The sequence below is a fragment of the Parasteatoda tepidariorum genome, chromosome 9 (genome assembly GCF_982258835.1).
Source record: "Parasteatoda tepidariorum strain Cologne lab strain chromosome 9, Ptep-v5.0, whole genome shotgun sequence".
Lineage (NCBI taxonomy): Eukaryota > Metazoa > Arthropoda > Arachnida > Araneae > Theridiidae > Parasteatoda > Parasteatoda tepidariorum.
The window spans coordinates 43,256,926-43,276,733 of NC_141763.1; the positions used below are offsets into that span (position 1 = coordinate 43,256,926).

General features: G+C 30.4%; 1 protein-coding gene across 1 annotated transcript in view; it reads left to right on the plus strand.

Annotated features, from left to right (window-relative positions):
- Positions 1-19,808, plus strand: part of LOC107448262 (nose resistant to fluoxetine protein 6) — a 107,114-nt gene that overhangs the window by 51,571 nt on the left and 35,735 nt on the right. The window contains exons 3-4 of the mRNA XM_087151688.1: positions 7,775-7,889; positions 10,846-10,939. Coding sequence (XP_087007814.1) covers positions 7,775-7,889; positions 10,846-10,939 — 209 coding nt within the window. The remainder of the gene's footprint in view (positions 1-7,774; positions 7,890-10,845; positions 10,940-19,808) is intronic.

The following is a 19,808-nucleotide window of genomic DNA, read 5'->3' on the forward strand; positions in this document are numbered from 1 at the left end:
TTTTTTTTTTGCTCCCACATATGTTTAGATCAAAATATAAATCTTGAAACATCTAGATTTATCTCACTTATGCTACCACTTTAAATAATTTTCCAGACCGTGAGAATCCTGCTGGTAACTTTTTCTAGCATATTTTTTGGCAATTTACAATTGAAAGCGACTGCAATGAATGTCTTTGCTTTAAATATGAATAATATAAAACTTAAATCCGTTCACATTCGCTGAATAATTAATAGATAATAAAATACGCAATTGAGTTTCAACCGCTTATAAGAATTTTTGTCGCGTCTGGCTTCCCTGCTAATCCTCATCATCATCGAAATATATCTGGGCGCCTGGGGCCGTTAGCGGCCTTTTTCCCATTCGTCTTGTATTGTGGTCTTTAAGGTGATTCTTTCTGGTAATTGGAATGCAATTGGAATAAAAGGAAATTAAATATTTTGTATTTTAGTTCAGATTACCTCACTACAAAAATGAGCTGCCATCGGTCTGAGGTTTATATGCTTCCCTGCTAACTTATTCTTCTTTATTTAAATAAACTGGGCTCCTGGGCCGTGAAGCGGCCCCTATCCCATTCATCATTAAATTACATACAGTAAGGTAAAAAACATTGATTTGGCAAACATTGTGGTAGCCATAAAAAAAATCAAGCCGTTTGCTTGTGAAATAATAAAACAATGAAAAAATTCAATATGACAAATTGGCGTTTTTACATAACACTAGAAATATTGATGGTAGACTTAAATTAAAAATAAAGATAAAACATGATTTGATATGTACAATAATTGATTTTTGAAAAATGAAAGACATTATTGATGAGCTTCCCTGCTAACAAAACTGGTACATATCAAGACAAATGAGAGTAAAAACTGGTAAAAGAGAAATTTTATTTTTTATTTTTTTTGGAGGGGGAGGGGAGAATAAAATAACTATGACTACCAAAATTTTTAACACCTGCAATACATGCATCAGACTGCTTCTTCTCCCGGCGGGGTGTTAAAATGCAATGTTAAGTAGAGATTTATTCCACCTAAAAAACCATCTATTTTTGAGATGGTTTTATTACGGGCGATTAAAAATGTAAAAAGTGATAGAAACGCAATTCCAATTTATTTATTATAGCTTTAATTGTAACTACCGCTATGACTTCAAATTATTCATACTTAAAGCAAAAACAATATTGTTATTTACATTCATTCCATTAAAGAACAACAATACGATAGTATATACGGACAATGATAAAATCAACGTGTTTGCTAAAACCATGCAAGTTTTCTTTAAATGCCGAACCTTATTGCCCCTACAATGATCAGTATGTTAAAGAGGAATTTCAAAAAATTATGAACACACCCTGTTCTACTCAAGGCATTCAGAATACTAACGATGACGAAATAATTAATATCATTAGAAAATTAAAAAATAGAAAGGCACCAGGGCATGATAATATTACTAATGAGATGCTTAAGAATGCCCCTCCAAATATAATACCAATACTAAGTAACATCCTTAACGTCTCCTTCAACCACTGCTATTTTCCTGATTGCTGGAAAAAATCAGATGTAATTCTCTTTCCATAACCGGGTAAAGATACTTCAAATCCAAGTAACTTCAGACCCATTAGTCTCTTGCCTACGCTATCAAAGGTTTACGAAAAGCTTATCTACAGTAGAATTAATAAATACCTTTATAACTTACCCAAACAACAGTACGGGTTCAGACAAAATTTGTCTACCACCAAACAAATTATTAACCTACTAGAATTCATTATACATCCTGTACACTGCAGATTTTCCGACTAATGATGATAACCTAAACGAGTTTGTAGCACTATATGCTGATGATACGGCAACCATAACTAAGTCAATGAATACAAAACGCGCTATTACCCTGCTACAAGATAAACTACAAGTAGTTGAAACATGGTGCAGCAAATGGCGCACAAAACTACACCCCGACAAAAGTCAATTCTTAATCATAAATAGTAAGAAAAAACAACAAAATACTCCCCACATCTATCTCTTTAATACTGAGATCAAACCAGTGAAACACGTTAAATACCTCGGCGTCACGATCTCATATAATTTGAGCTGGAGTACTCACATAAACGACATAATCAAAATAGCCAGAGGAGCGTTTTCTGCTCTCAAAGTCCTCCTGCGTAAGAATTCAAAGCTTGATCTAGCAAATAAAAGAACTATCTATATACAAGCGATTCGACCAATTCTTACGTATGCTTGCCCACCCCTAACTACTATAAGCAACAACCTAAAAAAGAAGCTATCTACAACCAAAGGTAAATTTTTACGCACAATGACTGGCGCCCCAAGGGCGATTAGCGATAGATTACTCAGAAAAGACTTAAACATTGATGATATCAATTGCTTTATAGCTAAATTGACCACAAAATTTTACAGCGACGCAAAAACATGCACCACATCAGATTTCAATAAATTGTTCGATATTGGTATAATCCATGATAATTCGAATTTCAGCCCAATTACCGCCTTTTCATGCTCAGACTGCATACTATCAAAATACTATTAACTTTATCATACAACTCTACTCAGGGGGATCTTCCCATTCCAAAGATGATTTTCCCTTCAAAACTAAAGATTTACTTCTTTAACCCTTTCGCGCCGACTGTCACAAATACGTGACAGAAAAAAACCGTATCAATCAGGGTAAAAAGATAAAACTGGTAATCAAAGTATTTCTTTAGCAGTTTATTTGTGGGCGGAATTATAATTGTTTGATTTATTTAATTCACCATTACTTTGTTCAAAATAAAACTATTTAGTTATACTTTGAATTAACATTGATTATATATATGATTAAACTAACAATAATTAAAATAAAAGCAAAGCAAGTCTGTCAAATTAGCAAAGACTACATTTAAGTTACCGTTTTTTATTTAATTGCAACTTGATTCTGATTTTGTACAAATGCTTTTCTGAATCACCCGTCCCCAAGGGGTTAAGGACTTGATTTGTTGTTACAACATACTACAACTTCAAAGATATATAGGACCTCCCAGAATACAACAAAACAGAATCGATGAATCGGTTAGTGGCGCTTCGCGCCAAACGCCGAGATAACCCCAATATCCAGCATCCAGTATTTACATTCACCCAAGTGCTTGAAACATTCATAAAAGCAACTCCACTGCCTGATTACCTCAATGTTCAACCAAAACATAGGACTAGAATTTACATTCACCCTACCGATAACTAACCTTATGTTAGTATACCGATAATGCCTTTCCCCAATTATCAAACTATGAGTTATCTTCAGCTTTTTACTTAACTTAATACTCAGATATGACTGTAAATTCGCAGAGGCTTCGCAGCCAACACTCGAATCTTTTTTGCCAAAGCCATTTAGTCTCAGCTATTATACCATTACATCAGATGAAGGAGTGAGATGCCCGCTTTGCAGGCAGGTACTCTGCTACACCACATATCAAGTATTTACATTCAATTAAAGGGCCGTAAGGCCTCAGACGCCCAGTTCCACTACAACGAACGAACGATTCACATTCAATTGTATATAGAAAGAAAACAAATACTACCTAAAGCTGCCAATTTTATTATTATATAATAAATTTATGAGTTTATTAAGTCACCATCTTTTGAATTTTTAGTCACCCATGGCAACATTGCGATTTTTTTCCGTCTCACTTTTAGGACTGGTCTCCCGTAAAATACCTGTTTCCAGCATTTTATAGCGGTAAACATTTTTGTTTTATTAATCAATTTCGTAATATACGTTCCATATTTTCCTTAAAAATTTTTAATTCTAAATCTAAAACATCTATCAATTCTCTGTAGCAGTTGCATGTTTTGTTCAAAGAATCAGTGCTAATCAATAAAACAGTTGAATAGTTCTAGCGTTATTAAATTTTTATTTCTCAAAAACTATTCTACTGATTTCTTTAAAATTTGTAAAATTTAATGTATCAAAAAAAAAAAACATTTTTTTTCCTGGAGTTAAAGAAATTCCAATTCACTTGAGATACTAAGCTGCATACCTGCCAACTTTTAATTCCTTCCATTATGATTTTTCCCAGTGGTATTAAAATGGAATAAAAATTTCATTTTTAAGCAAAAAAATACGCTGAATTTGAAAAGACTTAAGCTGCCAACCATTATAGTAACACATATTTATATATATGCTTAATTTTTTTAAGAATAGTGGTGATAAAAATCATCTAAAAATTTAATTTATAAAAGAAAAAATAGTATATATTTACTACCACTTTAAATATAAAAATAAAATTTTACGCCAAATGCGTAAAAGTTGGCAGGTATGAGGCTGGTGTTATGCTGTAATTTATTTAACACATGTAAATACTTCTTTCTTTTCTTTATTTAAAATAAATTGGGTGCCTGGGCCGCGCAGCGGTCCCTGACCTATACATCATGAAATAATTTACAGTGTATTAAAACATTTTGTGTTATGCTACATTATGGTGGCATATATATAAACACTTATAGAGGGCTAGCAGGCTACCGTATATAGTTAAATAATGTAAATGTAACGGTAGTCAAAATCATTTTTCATTGTATTAATTTTAACAAAAGTAAAATGCGGTTATATAAATTTTTCTACCGCAATAAATAAAAACTTAAAATCTTCCGAAAAATCCAGAAAAGTTGGGTGGTATGAAATTATTTCTAAATTAAGTGTTAACTTTAGGAAGACTTGGACCATTCATATCATCCCAGCATAAATGTTTATATTTTTAGTACATAATAGTAAACAATATTAATTCGTTTCTGAAAACGAATGATACCACTCATTACCTTCTTTTAAAAAAAGGAACCAACCTTTAACCCTTTCGCGCCGACTGTCACAAATACGTGTCAGCATAAAACCGTATCAATCAGGGTAAAAAGATAAAACTGCTAACCAAAGTAGTTCTTTAGTGGTTAATTTGTGGGTTATAATTGTTTGATTTATTTAATTCACCATTACTTTAGTTCAAAATAAAATTATTAAGTTATACTTTGAACTAACATTGATTATATATATGATTAAACTAACAATAATTAAAGTCAAAGCAAAATAAATCTGTCAAATTAGCAACGCCTGCATTTAAGCTACCGTTTTTTATTTATTTACATCCTAATTCTGATTTTTTACGAATGCTTTTATGAATAACCCGTCCCCAAGAGATTAAATAGGCATAAAACAAGCATAAAAGTATTTTTTATCTGTTCTTCTAATTAAAAAATATTCCTATTCTCAACAAAAACATTCACCAATAAAAGAACCGCGTTCTGACTTTAACTAAATTTTTCTTTTAAAGAGAAATTATACACGTTTACTTTATGTGTACTGAAAAATTATTTACATGAAAATGCAAGCAAGTTATCCCTTATCTCCATAATTTTCGAATAGAATATTTAAATTATGAGAAGAATTAAATAAGATGCCTAAGTTACTGCAAGAAGAGATTTGAGATATATTCCATAAATTTCAGAATTCTGAATAAGTTTCGGTCTGGGCGAAATGCAAAAAAAGAACGTAATTCCTCATGAAAATTCTTAACCGCATTGAAATGGTGGGCGTTCCCAAATATTTCTCAGAAAATAATAATTTTGAATTTTAGTTTGTTTCCAAAGTGAATTAAGAGGCACCATAGGTTGCTAGGATATACCCATGATTTCAAGCCTACAGAGCTGCCAACTCTCAACGCGTTTTGGGAAAACTTGTTCTACTGGTAGCTAAGTTTATGTTTTAATACCCGATTCTCATAAAATGTTTAAAAAAAATACCGAAAATTCTGAAAGCTGCATACTTTCTTACCAGTTTTTACCCTTTACAGTCTTGGTATTTCTAGGAAATCACAGAGTACCTAATCCCCGCAGGGCTATCGACTCTTTCAACTAGGTCAGGACAATAATGAAAGAAATAGATTAAGGTGCTGGATGCTGGATATTGGGGTTATCTCGGTGTTTGGCGCGAAGCGCCACTAACCGATTCATCGATTCTGTCAAGTGGTAGTATTAGATTAAGGTCATTGAGACTAAATATTATGTGGTAAAAATTTTAACATTTAGAGTGGCAGATAAGGTATAATTGATAAGGTATTTGATCTACTGGAGATTTTTTTAATAGTAATCAGTCGTTATTTAAAGAGACAAATTTTCCAGATAAAGTTGTTAGAGATCTGACTAATGGAATGAGGTTTCCTAATGAATAATATCCTAAGTTTAACACGTTGAATGCCATGGGGGTCACCGGTGGCAGGCACTGAGTTTGTTCGTATTGCCACGGAAAATACATATAGTAATGAGCATTGAGTCTTTTAAAAGGTCGGTATCCTTCTTGATACAGACGTGCCAACTTTGAATCCCTTCCATTATCATTTTTCCCAGTGGTATTAAAATGGAATTAAAACTTCAATTTTAAGCAAACAAATACGCTGCATTTGAAAAAAATTCAGTTGACAACCATAATAGTAACGCATATTAATATATAAGCTTAATTTTTGTAAGAATAGTGGTTATAAAAATTATTTAGAAATTAAATTTATAAAAGAAAAAATAGTATATATTTACTACCACTTTAAATATGAAAATAAAATCTCCCGCAAAATGCGGGAGAGTTGGCAGGTATGTTGATATATGTAAAAAGTGCTCGCGTCATGGTTTTAATATCAACATTTCTTTTCCTAAAGTTAGTAAGTAATGTCCGCCAAGCCGAAATTTCTAGCATTCTGCTTATGATAATTTTAATAGGGAAATAACTAATTAAGCAATAGTTTTAATATATTTAAACATCACCGTTCGTTGTAGTGGAACTGGGCGTCTGAGGCCTTACGGCCCTTTTCCCATTCATCCTGAAATTAGACTAAGAAACATACACAGGGGTCTGTACAGACATTTTGTGAAAGGTCCGTTTTTCGTGAAATTGTGAAAAAATTACTCACATTCTTTCAACCAGGGTCCGCTTTTATGAATTTGTGCAAATAGGGTCCGTTATTGCAAAAAAAAAACTTTTTCAAAGAGTTTTTAAATTGTAAAGACATACAATGCTCAACACTGTAAAATTATAATTAAAAAAATTTAATTTTAAAAAATAAACAACAATTGCTGCTTCTAAATTAGAGATGCAACATACAAATATTTGGTATTTAGCCTATACTGCTGAACACAGAATATTCATTTCGGACGAATAATGGAAGAATCGTCTGCCGAAGACAAAACTTAATTCATTTACATCCATCTTTTTTGTTTTCTGCCCTGGAAAGGGTTTATTCGATTAACAAAATAATAATGAAGATTAACAAATTTGTGAAGGGTCCGATTAAAAGAAAAATCATTTTGTGAAGGGTCCGTTTTTAAGTTAAAATATTTTGTGAAGGGTCCGTTTTTATGAAAAGATATTTTGTGAAGGGTCCGTTAACGGACCCAAATTTCTTCTAAACAGACCCCTGATACATGACAAAAAATAAAGTTTGGGGAGCAAAATGGAGTTCTTGAGAGAAAAAAATGGCAAAACATCACAGTTTTTTTTAACTTTATTTGACAAAAGCTGGGCACCTGGGCCGCGCAGAAGACCCATATTCATCATGAAATTATTATAGACAAGTTAAAAACAATAAATTATTCAGGAGTCTCTGGGGTGACTGAAAAACATCACAGTTATCTTTAATAGATTTCGATTTATGTTTGACTTATTCAAAATGGCTAAATTAATTTTAAACTTTATATTAACAATTTCGATTTGAGATTCAAGAAATTTTATTATTTATTTTATCTATGAACAGGTTATCACCTATATTGCAACGATGTTGCATAACTTACATGTAGTATCAGTGAAGCTTGGTATATGTACACCATCCCCATGTACAAGGGAAGATATTAGCCACCTGGTGCAAATAAGTAAGTAAAATTATCATATATAAAGTCGATATTACATTTTGCTTTAAATTAAATCACCTCGGGGAGTTCTTTATGAAGCTACTGGTCCCTCGACCTCGATGTGCTACAATAATTCATCTGCTTTTCTCGTTTTTTTTTTTATTTTTTTTTTTAAATTTTGCTCTTAATGAAGTTTATCTGCTGTACCTGGAGTACGTAGAGTACTTATTTTCGTTTTTGTCACCCAGTACAGTCGAATTTCATATCCATCCTTATTGGCTGTTGAAACGCGACATTTGATTATGTTAGAAACTGTTCTTTCCTTTTTATTTCGAATAAGCCAAGTCCGTCAAGTATGAATTCTCTTACGTGACACATTTTATATTCTTTCACAAAGATTTCAATGCTTTTACTATTTATTTCCTACTCAACAAAGAAACTGGCGCGAAGCAGAATAATATTGTGTCATAGTATAAAGTAAAATAATGGCAACAGATACTTATTTTTCTTTTTTGGAAAAATTAAATTTATTAACTGCTGAAATAAAAAATTAGATTCCAATCATACTAATAAAAACACAAATATTTGTCATCATATAATTAAAACGAATATAAATACATCGAGGAAAATAATTATTGACTTGAGCAACTAGCAAAATGAACAAATTAGGCATTTGAATTACTTTTCTGTCTTTAAAATTTCTTATCAGACATCTTTTACTACCTGTGGTGACAGAATAATTGCCGACATTTTACTATTTTAGATTTCCTCATCAATAAATAAACCAGTTTATGATTTTCGTAGCTCATCAAAACACCTTGGCCAAAAAATTTCAAAATTTAGTATTGGAACAATGAAAAGATTATTCAAAAGAAATTTTCCTTGAGCTTTAATAGTTGTTTTTCAGCTCTTTTCATGTATAACTATTCAAAATTATTTTAACACGAGAAACACGACAGACAATTAAATTTGTTTTCTCATTTTTATTATTGTTTCGTTCTAAATTAGCTAACTATCCGTTTTTCGTATGGGAACTACTGAAAGGCTCGTACCGACGTGTTACTATTTTATTATTATTATTTATTGCATTTTCCGGTAACTTTACATTTTTAGATTATTAAAAAAATTCACTTATCCAACAATATATATAAAAACTATACTTGGACAACAAAATGTTATTGATTGTGGCGAATACGCAATTATTACATATTTTAAGAGTCAGGTTTTATATACCTGTATTTAACAGCAGTTGCGATGGCTCATGGTTAAGGCACTTAATTGTCATTGTGAAGAACTTTGGTTCGATCCATAATGGCGGCTTGAAGCCAGCCCCCAGATTCAGATCAATAATACCAGCTTGTCTCGGACGCAGGGCCCGATTTAGCCTAATTGGAACCCGGGGGAAAAACTTCTTTGGGGGCCCCCCTTTGCTTCTCTACTTCAGTAATAAATAATTGAACTTCATTTAGGTATATAAATTTTTCACCTCATTATACATGTATAAGCAAGAAGTTGACTAGAACCTAAAATAGCAAGTCCAATTCAAGTCCACCCCTACAATGGTCAGACGAAATATCGTTCTGTTCATTTTCTTGATTTCTGACAATTCTTTGCCCATCATACCGAATGCAGTTTTCTGATTGCTGACTTTGTCATCTAGCTGCGAAAAATTCATATCCTTGCTGACGTTAGAGCGAAATACAGCTAAATTTTCGCAATTACGATGACTCACTTAAGCCAATCAGAAGCCTGTATTTTTGTAAAAATATCTTTTGCTATATGTAAAAATACAGGCCAAATTTTTCCATCGTAATTGTAAACATTTAGCTGAATTCCGCACTAGATAGCCATGGATTTTCAAAATATAGATTTATTGTGTTCATACGATACATTAATGAAGAAGCTAACATAAAACTGGCAGATTTTATACTGTACTAATATTTTGTTTTAAAAAAAGTACATTAATGAATGAAGCCTAAAATAAACTTTCAATTCGATTTGGAGGCCCCCTCTGATGTGGGGCCAGGGGCAACTGCCCTTATGCCCCTGCCTTTGTCAGGCTCTGCTCGGAAGTAAAGGTTGTCTGTGCGCTGTGCTGCCCCTATTGCCCCAATCATGCCGTTGGTCACAAAATTGTGAAGCCTTAACCTCTATGAACCATAGCGGGATTTTGCGGGAATGTTTTCTTTTTATTTAATTAGCAGATAAGAGGTTTAGCACTTTTAGCTGCCGATCTCGCTTCGGGACTAGACAAAATTCATCTTAAGAGTTTGTGTCGATAATACAGATCAAGTGGTAGCAAGACGCAACTAGTTTCGCTGAAAATATAATATTTTTACCCCATGGTAACATCTTGTTTCTTGAAGTAAACTTATTGTGAATTTTAAGAGCTAAAATGGTTGCTTAAATAAGGAAATTTAACTTTGATTTTATCTTTGTCGATTACCACTTTTCAGTGATACATACAGTATAACCACTGATATTCAGCTGGTAGTGATCGTATAAAAAGAACTAATACTCACTATACGGAACTAGTGAACGTGTAAAAAGAACTAATACTCACTATACGGAACTAGTGATCGTGTAAAAAGAACTAATACTCACTATACGGAACTAGTGATCGTGTAAAAAGAACTAATACTCACTATACGGAACTAGTGATCGTGTAAAAAGAACTAATACTCACTATACGGAACTAGTGAACGTGAACGCATAGATTTTTACGAAAATAGTCCACAAAAAATGACAACTAATGTATTTTAATTCGCGGTCCTATAAAAAAGGCCTCGAGGGCCGCCAGTTTGTAACCACTGATCTAGATAATTAAAAATTCTTTCATATTTGTTTACCTCAAAGCATTAATTACTCAAATTAAGATGTTTTAAGGCTTGTCGTATTTTATAACTATTTGCTTTTAATACGTTACTATAAATAGCTAGAAATATATGTCTGTAAAAGCATTATTTTTAATTTTCAGTTCCTGAAAAGTTAAACCTTAAATGGAAGTTTGAAGTGAAGCATTGCGAAATAGAACAGGATCTACAATTTACTAAATCCCAATTGATTGTTCTGTAAGTATTAAGAACAAATTATTCTTTAATAATTTTCGTAAAATTTTTTTTATCGTATTATTTTTTCATGGATATAAAATAACTATCAGCGTATAAGCAGAGTTGCCAACTTGCTTGGGACTGTGGATAAATATTTTATAGTGGTAGTAGTCTTTGAATATATGATTCTTGGTTTAGCAAATTCGATTTATAGAGTTTTTACCCACCATTACTTCTAAATAATTCAAAGACTTGTGTGAAATGCAACTTTCTTACAATTGCACCCCAGCTAGCTGCTAGCATAAAAGTTCAGTTTAGTACAATTACGCTATTTAGAACCTCTTAAAAAATTGGCAAACTTAATCAAAAATCTGCAAAATTTAGTCTATAGTTTAAAAATATTTTGTTGATTTCGGAGCAGTTAGCCTCCATGAATAAGAATTCAGTATAAAATAGCTGCCTTAATTTGGAGATATACAATTTTAGGAAACTAAGATCATGCTGAAACTTACTCAAGCTGGGATTGGTTGCTCCTATTACATGCACAGAATTGTCAACTATTTTTCTTCTAAAAAACTTTATACTAAGTCAATTTTTCAGACTTCTTATTTTATGTAATTGCATTTTTGTTCTTCACTTTTTTTATTTTTACTTTTGTTCTGCTAACATTTTCGCCATCTTGAAATTTATATAAATTATTCCCAAATATATCACCAAGAGTTAATAAGATTCCACGGACATCAAATTTTATAAGAATCAGATTGAAAAGCAAATTTATGTATTTTTAAAACTTAAGTTCTTGAATTAATGACCTTAACCTTTGACATTTTTCTTTTTTTAAATTCTAAAGAATGTGCACGTTTTCACGATTGAAAGAAATCTTCTTTCAGCGGGAAGCTTGAGGTTTGCTTTTTTATCGAGAATTAATTTTTCTGCTCCACATGAGTTGATCTTGCATTCATTTTCAGTTCATTGAAATGTCTGATAGCACTTAAGAATTAACTTGGCAATTTATGAAGCTTCTGCTTCAATCCATTCATGTGACACAGGAACACGCACCTTAAGCTAAATATACTGCTGAAAGTTCATAAGTTCAAATACGCAAGTTCTACGCAAAATATTACATCATCAAAATCGAAGTGCGTTTCACATACGTACAAATCTGTTTTCAAATTATTTAAAAACATTTTAATATTCCATAAAAATAAGTTCCATAGAAGTAAGTTATTACTTATTGATGCTGAAACTAGGCTTAATTGCGTTAAACACATTTAAATCTCGTTAATCTTAAAAATTACGTATATGCTAAATATTATGTTAAGATTATCTATGCTAAACATTACATCATCAAGATCAAAGTGCGTTTCACATACGTTGCTGTTTTAAAGTAAAATTATAAATTTGTCCAAAAACATCGTATAGGAATGTACTTGCATACCTGCCAACTTTCACTCCTTCCGAGAATGGACTTTCAGAGTGGTTGTAAAACAATAACCGAAAATCAATCTGATTCAAAAATATATTTATATTTTGATCCCGTTGAAATTTGCTTGCGTAAAGTTTATTATGTTTTGATATATCTATTGTAATTATTTATATGTAGTGGTGGTCAGACTCATCTATAATTATCATTATAATTCAAAAGGTTAATTGGAATAACCTGAGTATTGCTACCAATTTAAATATGAAAATAAAATCTTCCGGAAAATCCGGAAGAGTTGGCAGGTATGTACTTGCTAGGAAGTTTTAAAATTTTAGATTAACTAATAAAAGAGTTCCCGAACAGTGGATTATCGTGAAAATACAGAAAATCTGTTATTAAATTGTTCAAAAACATTTTATTATTCCATAAAAATAAGTTATTACTTATTGATGCTAAAACTAGGTTTAACACGTTCACGCTGGGAAAAGTGAAAATACTCGTACAGGAAAAGAAAAAATACTGGTAGAAGAACTATTTCAATATTAGATAATATTCGGTAGGAGTTAATCTATTCTCAACAATAACTATTCAATGTAAGGAAATTTATCACGGCGAAGAAGCAATTCAATATAAAAATTGCATCCGTTAAAAACAATTGGTAGTTATGGATTTTTATTATTCCCGGAAAAAAACTAAAAAATGAAATTTATTGTTACCAGTTTTTACTCCGGTGCGCTACCAAGATAAGAAAATCTAGCTTGACCCACCGGTGGGTCACCCCGGCGTGAACGTGTTAATTGAGTCATACACATTTAAACCTCGTTAATTTTAAAAATTATGTATGGGTAATTTTGTGTACAAAAGATTGCTACTTTTAATAAATACGTAAATTGTAGCTTAGAAATAATACACAATCCATTAACTATTTATGTTAAATAGTTTTTTAATAAAAGCTTTTTCTGGGTGTTTAATTTTATAAATATTGGAAAGGATGAAAAAACATATAGCTGCTGATCACGCTGATCTATTTATTTAGTTACACTTGGTCTTATTTTGGTAATACCATACATGCCAATTTGTACGATTGTTACAAAAATTTGACAAAGTGGCAGAAAAACAATTATAAAGTTTTAAACGAATTTTCTAAAAACAAAACTATTGATATATCTATAAGCATAATTCAGAGATGCCAACTGCTCCGGACACGAAAAAAAATTTAAAAAAACGGTAATTGGGTATAATATAAAAAAAACACAACTACCTCCACTTAGTAGGAATAACATTTACCATGACGCAATGCTAAATTCTATGCCACTATCCACATAAATCAATTATTAATCAAAAATTTGTGGTGGTAGTTTAATTTTAATCGTCGCGGTAGTTTAATTTTTTTTTAAGCTTCAAGTTTAAATACGCCAAAATGCTAATGAAAATTATTTCGTAACAGCCGTACAAGTTGGCAGCTACATATTACGTATCGATTTAAGCCTTGTATTCTGTGTGCTTAGCAATCTCCACTAGAAACTTCATAAGACTAATACATGATTCATAAAGAAAATTTTGTAAATACAGTTCCAGTTACAAAACTTTTTTCCCTTATAGTTTAGATATTAAAAAATATTTTAAGCAAAAAATAATTTCGAGTCATATACATTTCAACTAAGTAAATATTCAGCTAAAGCTATTAGCTAAGCAAATATAAATGTTTTATGTATCTATTCAATTAAATAAAACTTTTCTGATCGATAACCTTATTAATAAAAAATGTGTCAAAGATATTCCGTTCATTAATATTAGGGAATAACAACACCCTAAGTGCACTTCAAAAGATAATGAATGATCTCATGGTTTTATAAATATTTAAATTTATTTTTCAATTTGGGATTAAATCGAGTGAAGGTTAAAACGCGAAGGACAAACTGAGCTTCTATCGTGAGCATTTCTACAAAAAATATTTAACATATTTTCTTTATAAGATTGGTATTTTTTAGATATGTAATTAATTCAAGGATCCTTAAAGCTAAAAGTGTTATCCTTATCGTTTCATGTTTTAATATTTACATAACAACACAAATATCATTCTCATGTATCGAAGATGGCCTTTAAGCTGGATTTGTTATGTCTTCTCAAATATTAACAAACTTCTATAATTACATTTTAAATTGAACTTCATGTGTGTTAATAACGCATAATAAATGTTGTTTTTCCCAAAGTTTGATTCAAGGGTTTTTCATGGTTCCCAAGGGCCTGAAAAAGTTTGTTAGTGTAGTAGCATTACCCTTCAATCATTACAATAATATTTGTAGTTCTCAGAAATGTAATGTATTCTTATATTTCAAGAGATTATAATTATATGCAATTTGCTCACCACTTCACGTGAATAATCTTTAAAGAAATATGTAAAGAAATTAAATATTGACAGGACTATGTTCACTCAATTTTTAGTATTTTTTAAAAATTACTTCTACTTGTAAATAATTCTAATTGTACTTTCATGTTAAAATTTAGCAATTATTTTTATTTATTTATTATCCCTTTAATTATGCAATCATAACTACCACTATGACTTACGTCTCGAATTATTTATATTTAAAACAAAAGCGTTCTTTACATGAAATTTTAATTGTAAAAAATATGTGATAAAAGTTACGAAATATTAATTTTAAAACATTGAGTTTTAATAGTCACCACTTTTTGCATTTTTAGTAACCTGTGGCAGCTCTGATGATGGCACGTGAATAATCCTAGATTTAATTAGTACAGTCGAACTCGTTTATAACGAGCACAAAGGGACCGTAACATGTACTCGTTAAATCCGAGTGCTCGTAATAAACGGGTCCTTAAGGCAGGCGTGCAACCAGAAGAGGGGGGGGAGGTCAAATTATTGAGCTTACATAAGATTTAATTAATACTTACTTACTTTAATTAATTTAATTAAATAATTTTCTTAATTTAATGACAACTATCCCCCCCCCCCAACCAGCAAAAAATTTCTAGTTGCGCTACAGTCTTAAATGAAAGAAGCAATAAACGGAAAGAAAAATAAAGGAAAAGATTCTTACCAAAACATTTATTTTTTTCATTAATCTACATATTTAAAATAGTAGTTTGTTTAAAATAGTAGATACTTTGAAGTTTCAGTACGCGGTTTTTTTTATTTCGCGCAAATTTCTTATCATTTTGAAAAAAAAATTGCAAGACAGAAAAATATTGCTCGCTAAAACCGGGTCTTGCTCGTTAAAAGCGACTTCTGTTCCATAGACTTAACATTGATCCAACCAAATATTCTCGTTTCCCTCGTTAAATCCGAGCTCGTTATAAACGAGTTCGACTGTACTGACAATGGCAAGGCGTTCTGAAAAGTCGACATTTTGTGACCCGACTTCTTAATCCTGTACTTTAAATTTTAGACAAAAATTTTCTTTTATTTTTAAAGTGGTATCGTATTCATAAATTAATCTTTTTTACTTTTCTTTAGCTAAGTTGAATTAAAATGATTATGACTACCACTGCATACAAATAGTATAAATAAATACCGATAAGCTCTAACAAGTTTCTTTGAAAATACACTAATTGAGTCGCTAGAATAATTCGTGCTTTCAACTGTAAAAAACAATAAATATACCGATTCCATTGCAAATAATTTTAATCCAAAAGTATAAAAAATTTTTCATTGTATATAAAGTATACTTTTTCTGAGAAATTCCATTTCAATTAAACCAAAATTCTTTTGAATTTTTCCTCAAAAATGGATTATTTTTTGAAATATTTTGTAAACTGAGATTTTGTAGAACAGAGTTTTACCGAAACATTATGTCAACACATTTAACATTAATATCAAAGCTTAGCTAATATTAAAATATCTATTCTAGGTATTAAATATTAAAGGATTATTGAGTAAACTTTTTTAATGCTATTATGCATTTCTTTTGAAAAAAAAGTACGTTTTATTTTTATTAACAATTTGGTTTTGTATCCTAAAACTGATATTTTATATTAGCTAATCTTCGAATTTTGATCTAAAATGTAAAATTCATTGACATAATAGTTTTCATCATGAAATTCGCATTTTGCAAAACATGTAAAATAGCCAATTATAATTGTAAAATTAAACACCTTTTTATATAAAATGTTTGAACAAATTACTAAGGAGGCCAACTAATACAAAAGCAATTAGAGTTCTATTCTAAAGTTATGTAAATGGCAAGTTGGAAAATGTTATTTTCAGACCACTTCAATTAGGCCAATGCAATTCAATCAATGCGAATTACATTTGTTAATAATTCACAACATATACATTATTTTTTATATGTAAAGACATACAGTCATATTTTGAATAGTAAATTAAAGCTTATATGCTTGTATTTTAAAAGGAAAAGATCTGTCTCTTCATACGTCAAAAAGAAAATGAAAGTAGAAAAATAATCAACAATAAAAATTGAGGAAATATTATCATAAAACAAAAGTTTTTAAACGATATTTATTATATATTGAGATATGGAGGTCATAGTGTTATATAACTTTTTATGGCATATTCCTCTTTCTTGGCATGCCTTCAACCCTTCTTTGTCGTCTGAAAATATTACCTAAATAACGAGAAAAATATGCAAATAACATTATTTTCTTCACCCAATTATTCCAATTAAGCTTAAACTTTCTCAAGGCCATATGATGATTGATAGTAATCAATGATCATGTTTCAGATATGGATGATTATTGATATTAATTTTTGTGATAAAAATAAAAGTTCATTAATAATGGATTGTTTTTTTTAATTCCCGAGAAATATATTTTTGCACTATTCGAATTTAACTTACGTTAGATAATGATACATTTCAAGTTCAAATAATGGTCTTGAAATGTTTAGTAATATGGAATTCTTATCCCAGCTATAAACAGCGATCCATATAAAGCGAAGCCTGTATAAAAAACATACAGTGTAAAAATGTATTTTCAATATAAACTCATAAAAGCAATATTGTTTATACCACGGGCATAGTTCTTCCTGTTACCTACCACTATAGTTTTTAAAAAAGCGCTATGCGTTGAGTTTTGATTGAAGTATAAATATTGTTGATAAATTATGAATCATAGTACTTTATTTTTGAAAAATAAATTGTAATATAGGAGCACTGATGCTACCACCTTTTTCCTTTCTTGGAAAAAAAAAACACTTTTTTTATAAAATTAACCAAGAACATACTTGCCAACTTTTACGCATTTGGCGTAAAATTTTATTTCTATGTTTAAAGTGGTAGTTAAATGTATGCTTTTTATATATTCCTTACCTCTACAAACTTAATTTATAATCTTTTTTTGTTGACCACCACCTTTTTTAAAAAAATTAAGCATATAGATTAATATGCAATAAAGGTGAGATTATCAACGTAAGATTTTTCAAAATACTGGGTATGTTTCTGCCCAAAATTATAATTTAAATTCTGTTTTACTACCAGTGAGGAAACTCATCTTTGAAAGAATTAAAAGTTGGAAGAGATGTCAACAACTCCGGACATGCCAAAATAGTTGAAAAAACGATAAATAACTACTAAGTAAATTTTGCAAATATTTGACTATTTTCGCTTGCTTTTTAAAAATTTAGTAAGATGACATAAATACTACAAAGTGGTGAATTATATAAGCCCCTGAATTATTTAGAAATAGTGGTGGATAAAAATCTACTAAATTGAATTTATTAAACTAATAATCACAATTGATAAACTACCACTTTAAAATATATATTTGCTATCCGGAGCAAGTTGGTATCTCTGGGTATGCAAGAAGTGGCCTGACTCAAACAAATTAAAATTATTAAATATGAACGGTTTGCATTGCTTGCTTGCTTTATTCAAACAAACTGGGCTCCTGGGCCGCGAAACGGCCCCTATCCCATTCATCATTAAATTACATACAGTAAGGTAAAATACATTGATTTGGCAAACATTGGAGTAGCCATAAAAAAATCAAGCTGTTTGCTTGCGAAATAATAAAAGAACGGTTTGCATTAAAAATTGTATTCAAAGTTTGTCCAATCTTTGAAAAAAATAAAAGTGGCAACTTTATTTAGTATTTTTTTTTATTTTAATAATTTTTGGGAAGAAATAAGGTAAAGTAAGTATATTATGTACCCGTGAATTACGGTGAAGAGCTATATTATCTGGGCGAAAACACGATAAATGATCCTAATGCCTTTCATCTGTAACAAAACAATTTTCAAAAAGACTGAAGGAAGATTTCATCTTTCTCAATAATTCTGTTTTTCGATAAGCCCAAAAGGTATTCGCGATCGCAACGCTCGAGTACACCGTCTAGCGGGAGCCTGTAAATACCAGACATTAATTTATCACGTTTTCATTTAGTTCCATCAAAATCGTTGACTGAATCAGACGCCATTTTTTAGCAGCAAATAAGAAACAAAATTTCCCTAAGGAAAAGGCCGAAGAACTTGAAAAAAATCTCCAGAATATCTTTCAGGAACAGAACACGCCAAACATTTGAAGAAAAATTCCTCAATAATTTTTAATTTCTATTATCAACAAACTTGCAACTGATGACTTCCGATTTCGGATACTGTTACAGATGTGTGTATTAAGGTAAAATGCATTTCTTCTGTCTTCAATTCATTACGAATTAAAGTGAAGTCAACATTGCTTTCGTCATTCCAGTGAATAAATATGAATTCAGAACATACAGAATTCTAATAGTTATAGCATATTCTTCTTCGTTATAGAATAGTATATATTTCTGTATCCATATAATTCGGAAAACAACAATAAAAAATTATCCAAGTTACTTGAAATAGTGCCATTTGTGCTGATTCTTAATTAATTTTAATCGTTTTCTTGGTAAGTATTTTTTAGTTTTGAAAGAATAAGTTCAACTAGAATTCAGCTATTCTGTTTTTAGCTACATATTCAAATTCATATCAATTATAAAATTTTGCTGTGTAGTATGTTATCTAAAAGTAATGAAGGTATAAACTATGTATCTATTATTTGAGAATAAAGTTTTCAAACAAGGAACTTATCATTTTGGAATTCTCCGGGAATTATAAATCAGGTAAGTGCAATGATTTTTACAATAAAAAATTTGCTTGTAAATATTTTTTTTTCATTTGATGATGGTTCTCTACAGAATGGTTTTTTACGTCTGATTAAGAACTATAAGAATAATAAAAAAAGAAACAATATGAAAGTTTTTATTTCAATGTAACGAATTCTTAAAATCGTTTTTTTATCCTAAGAATTCTTTATTTTCCGTTTTTTAGTTTATAATTTTTTGATAAAAATTGTTCTCAAAATACTTTTTTTAAGAAATTAAATGGTATAACATTATGTGTTTATGTATACTTGTATATTCCAATGTTTGAAGTAATATGATTCAGAAAAGTAGGGAATAAAAATTCGGTACTTACGTATTAACGCCACCGCCGCTACAGATTTGGCGGTTTTTAAGTGCCGCCAATCT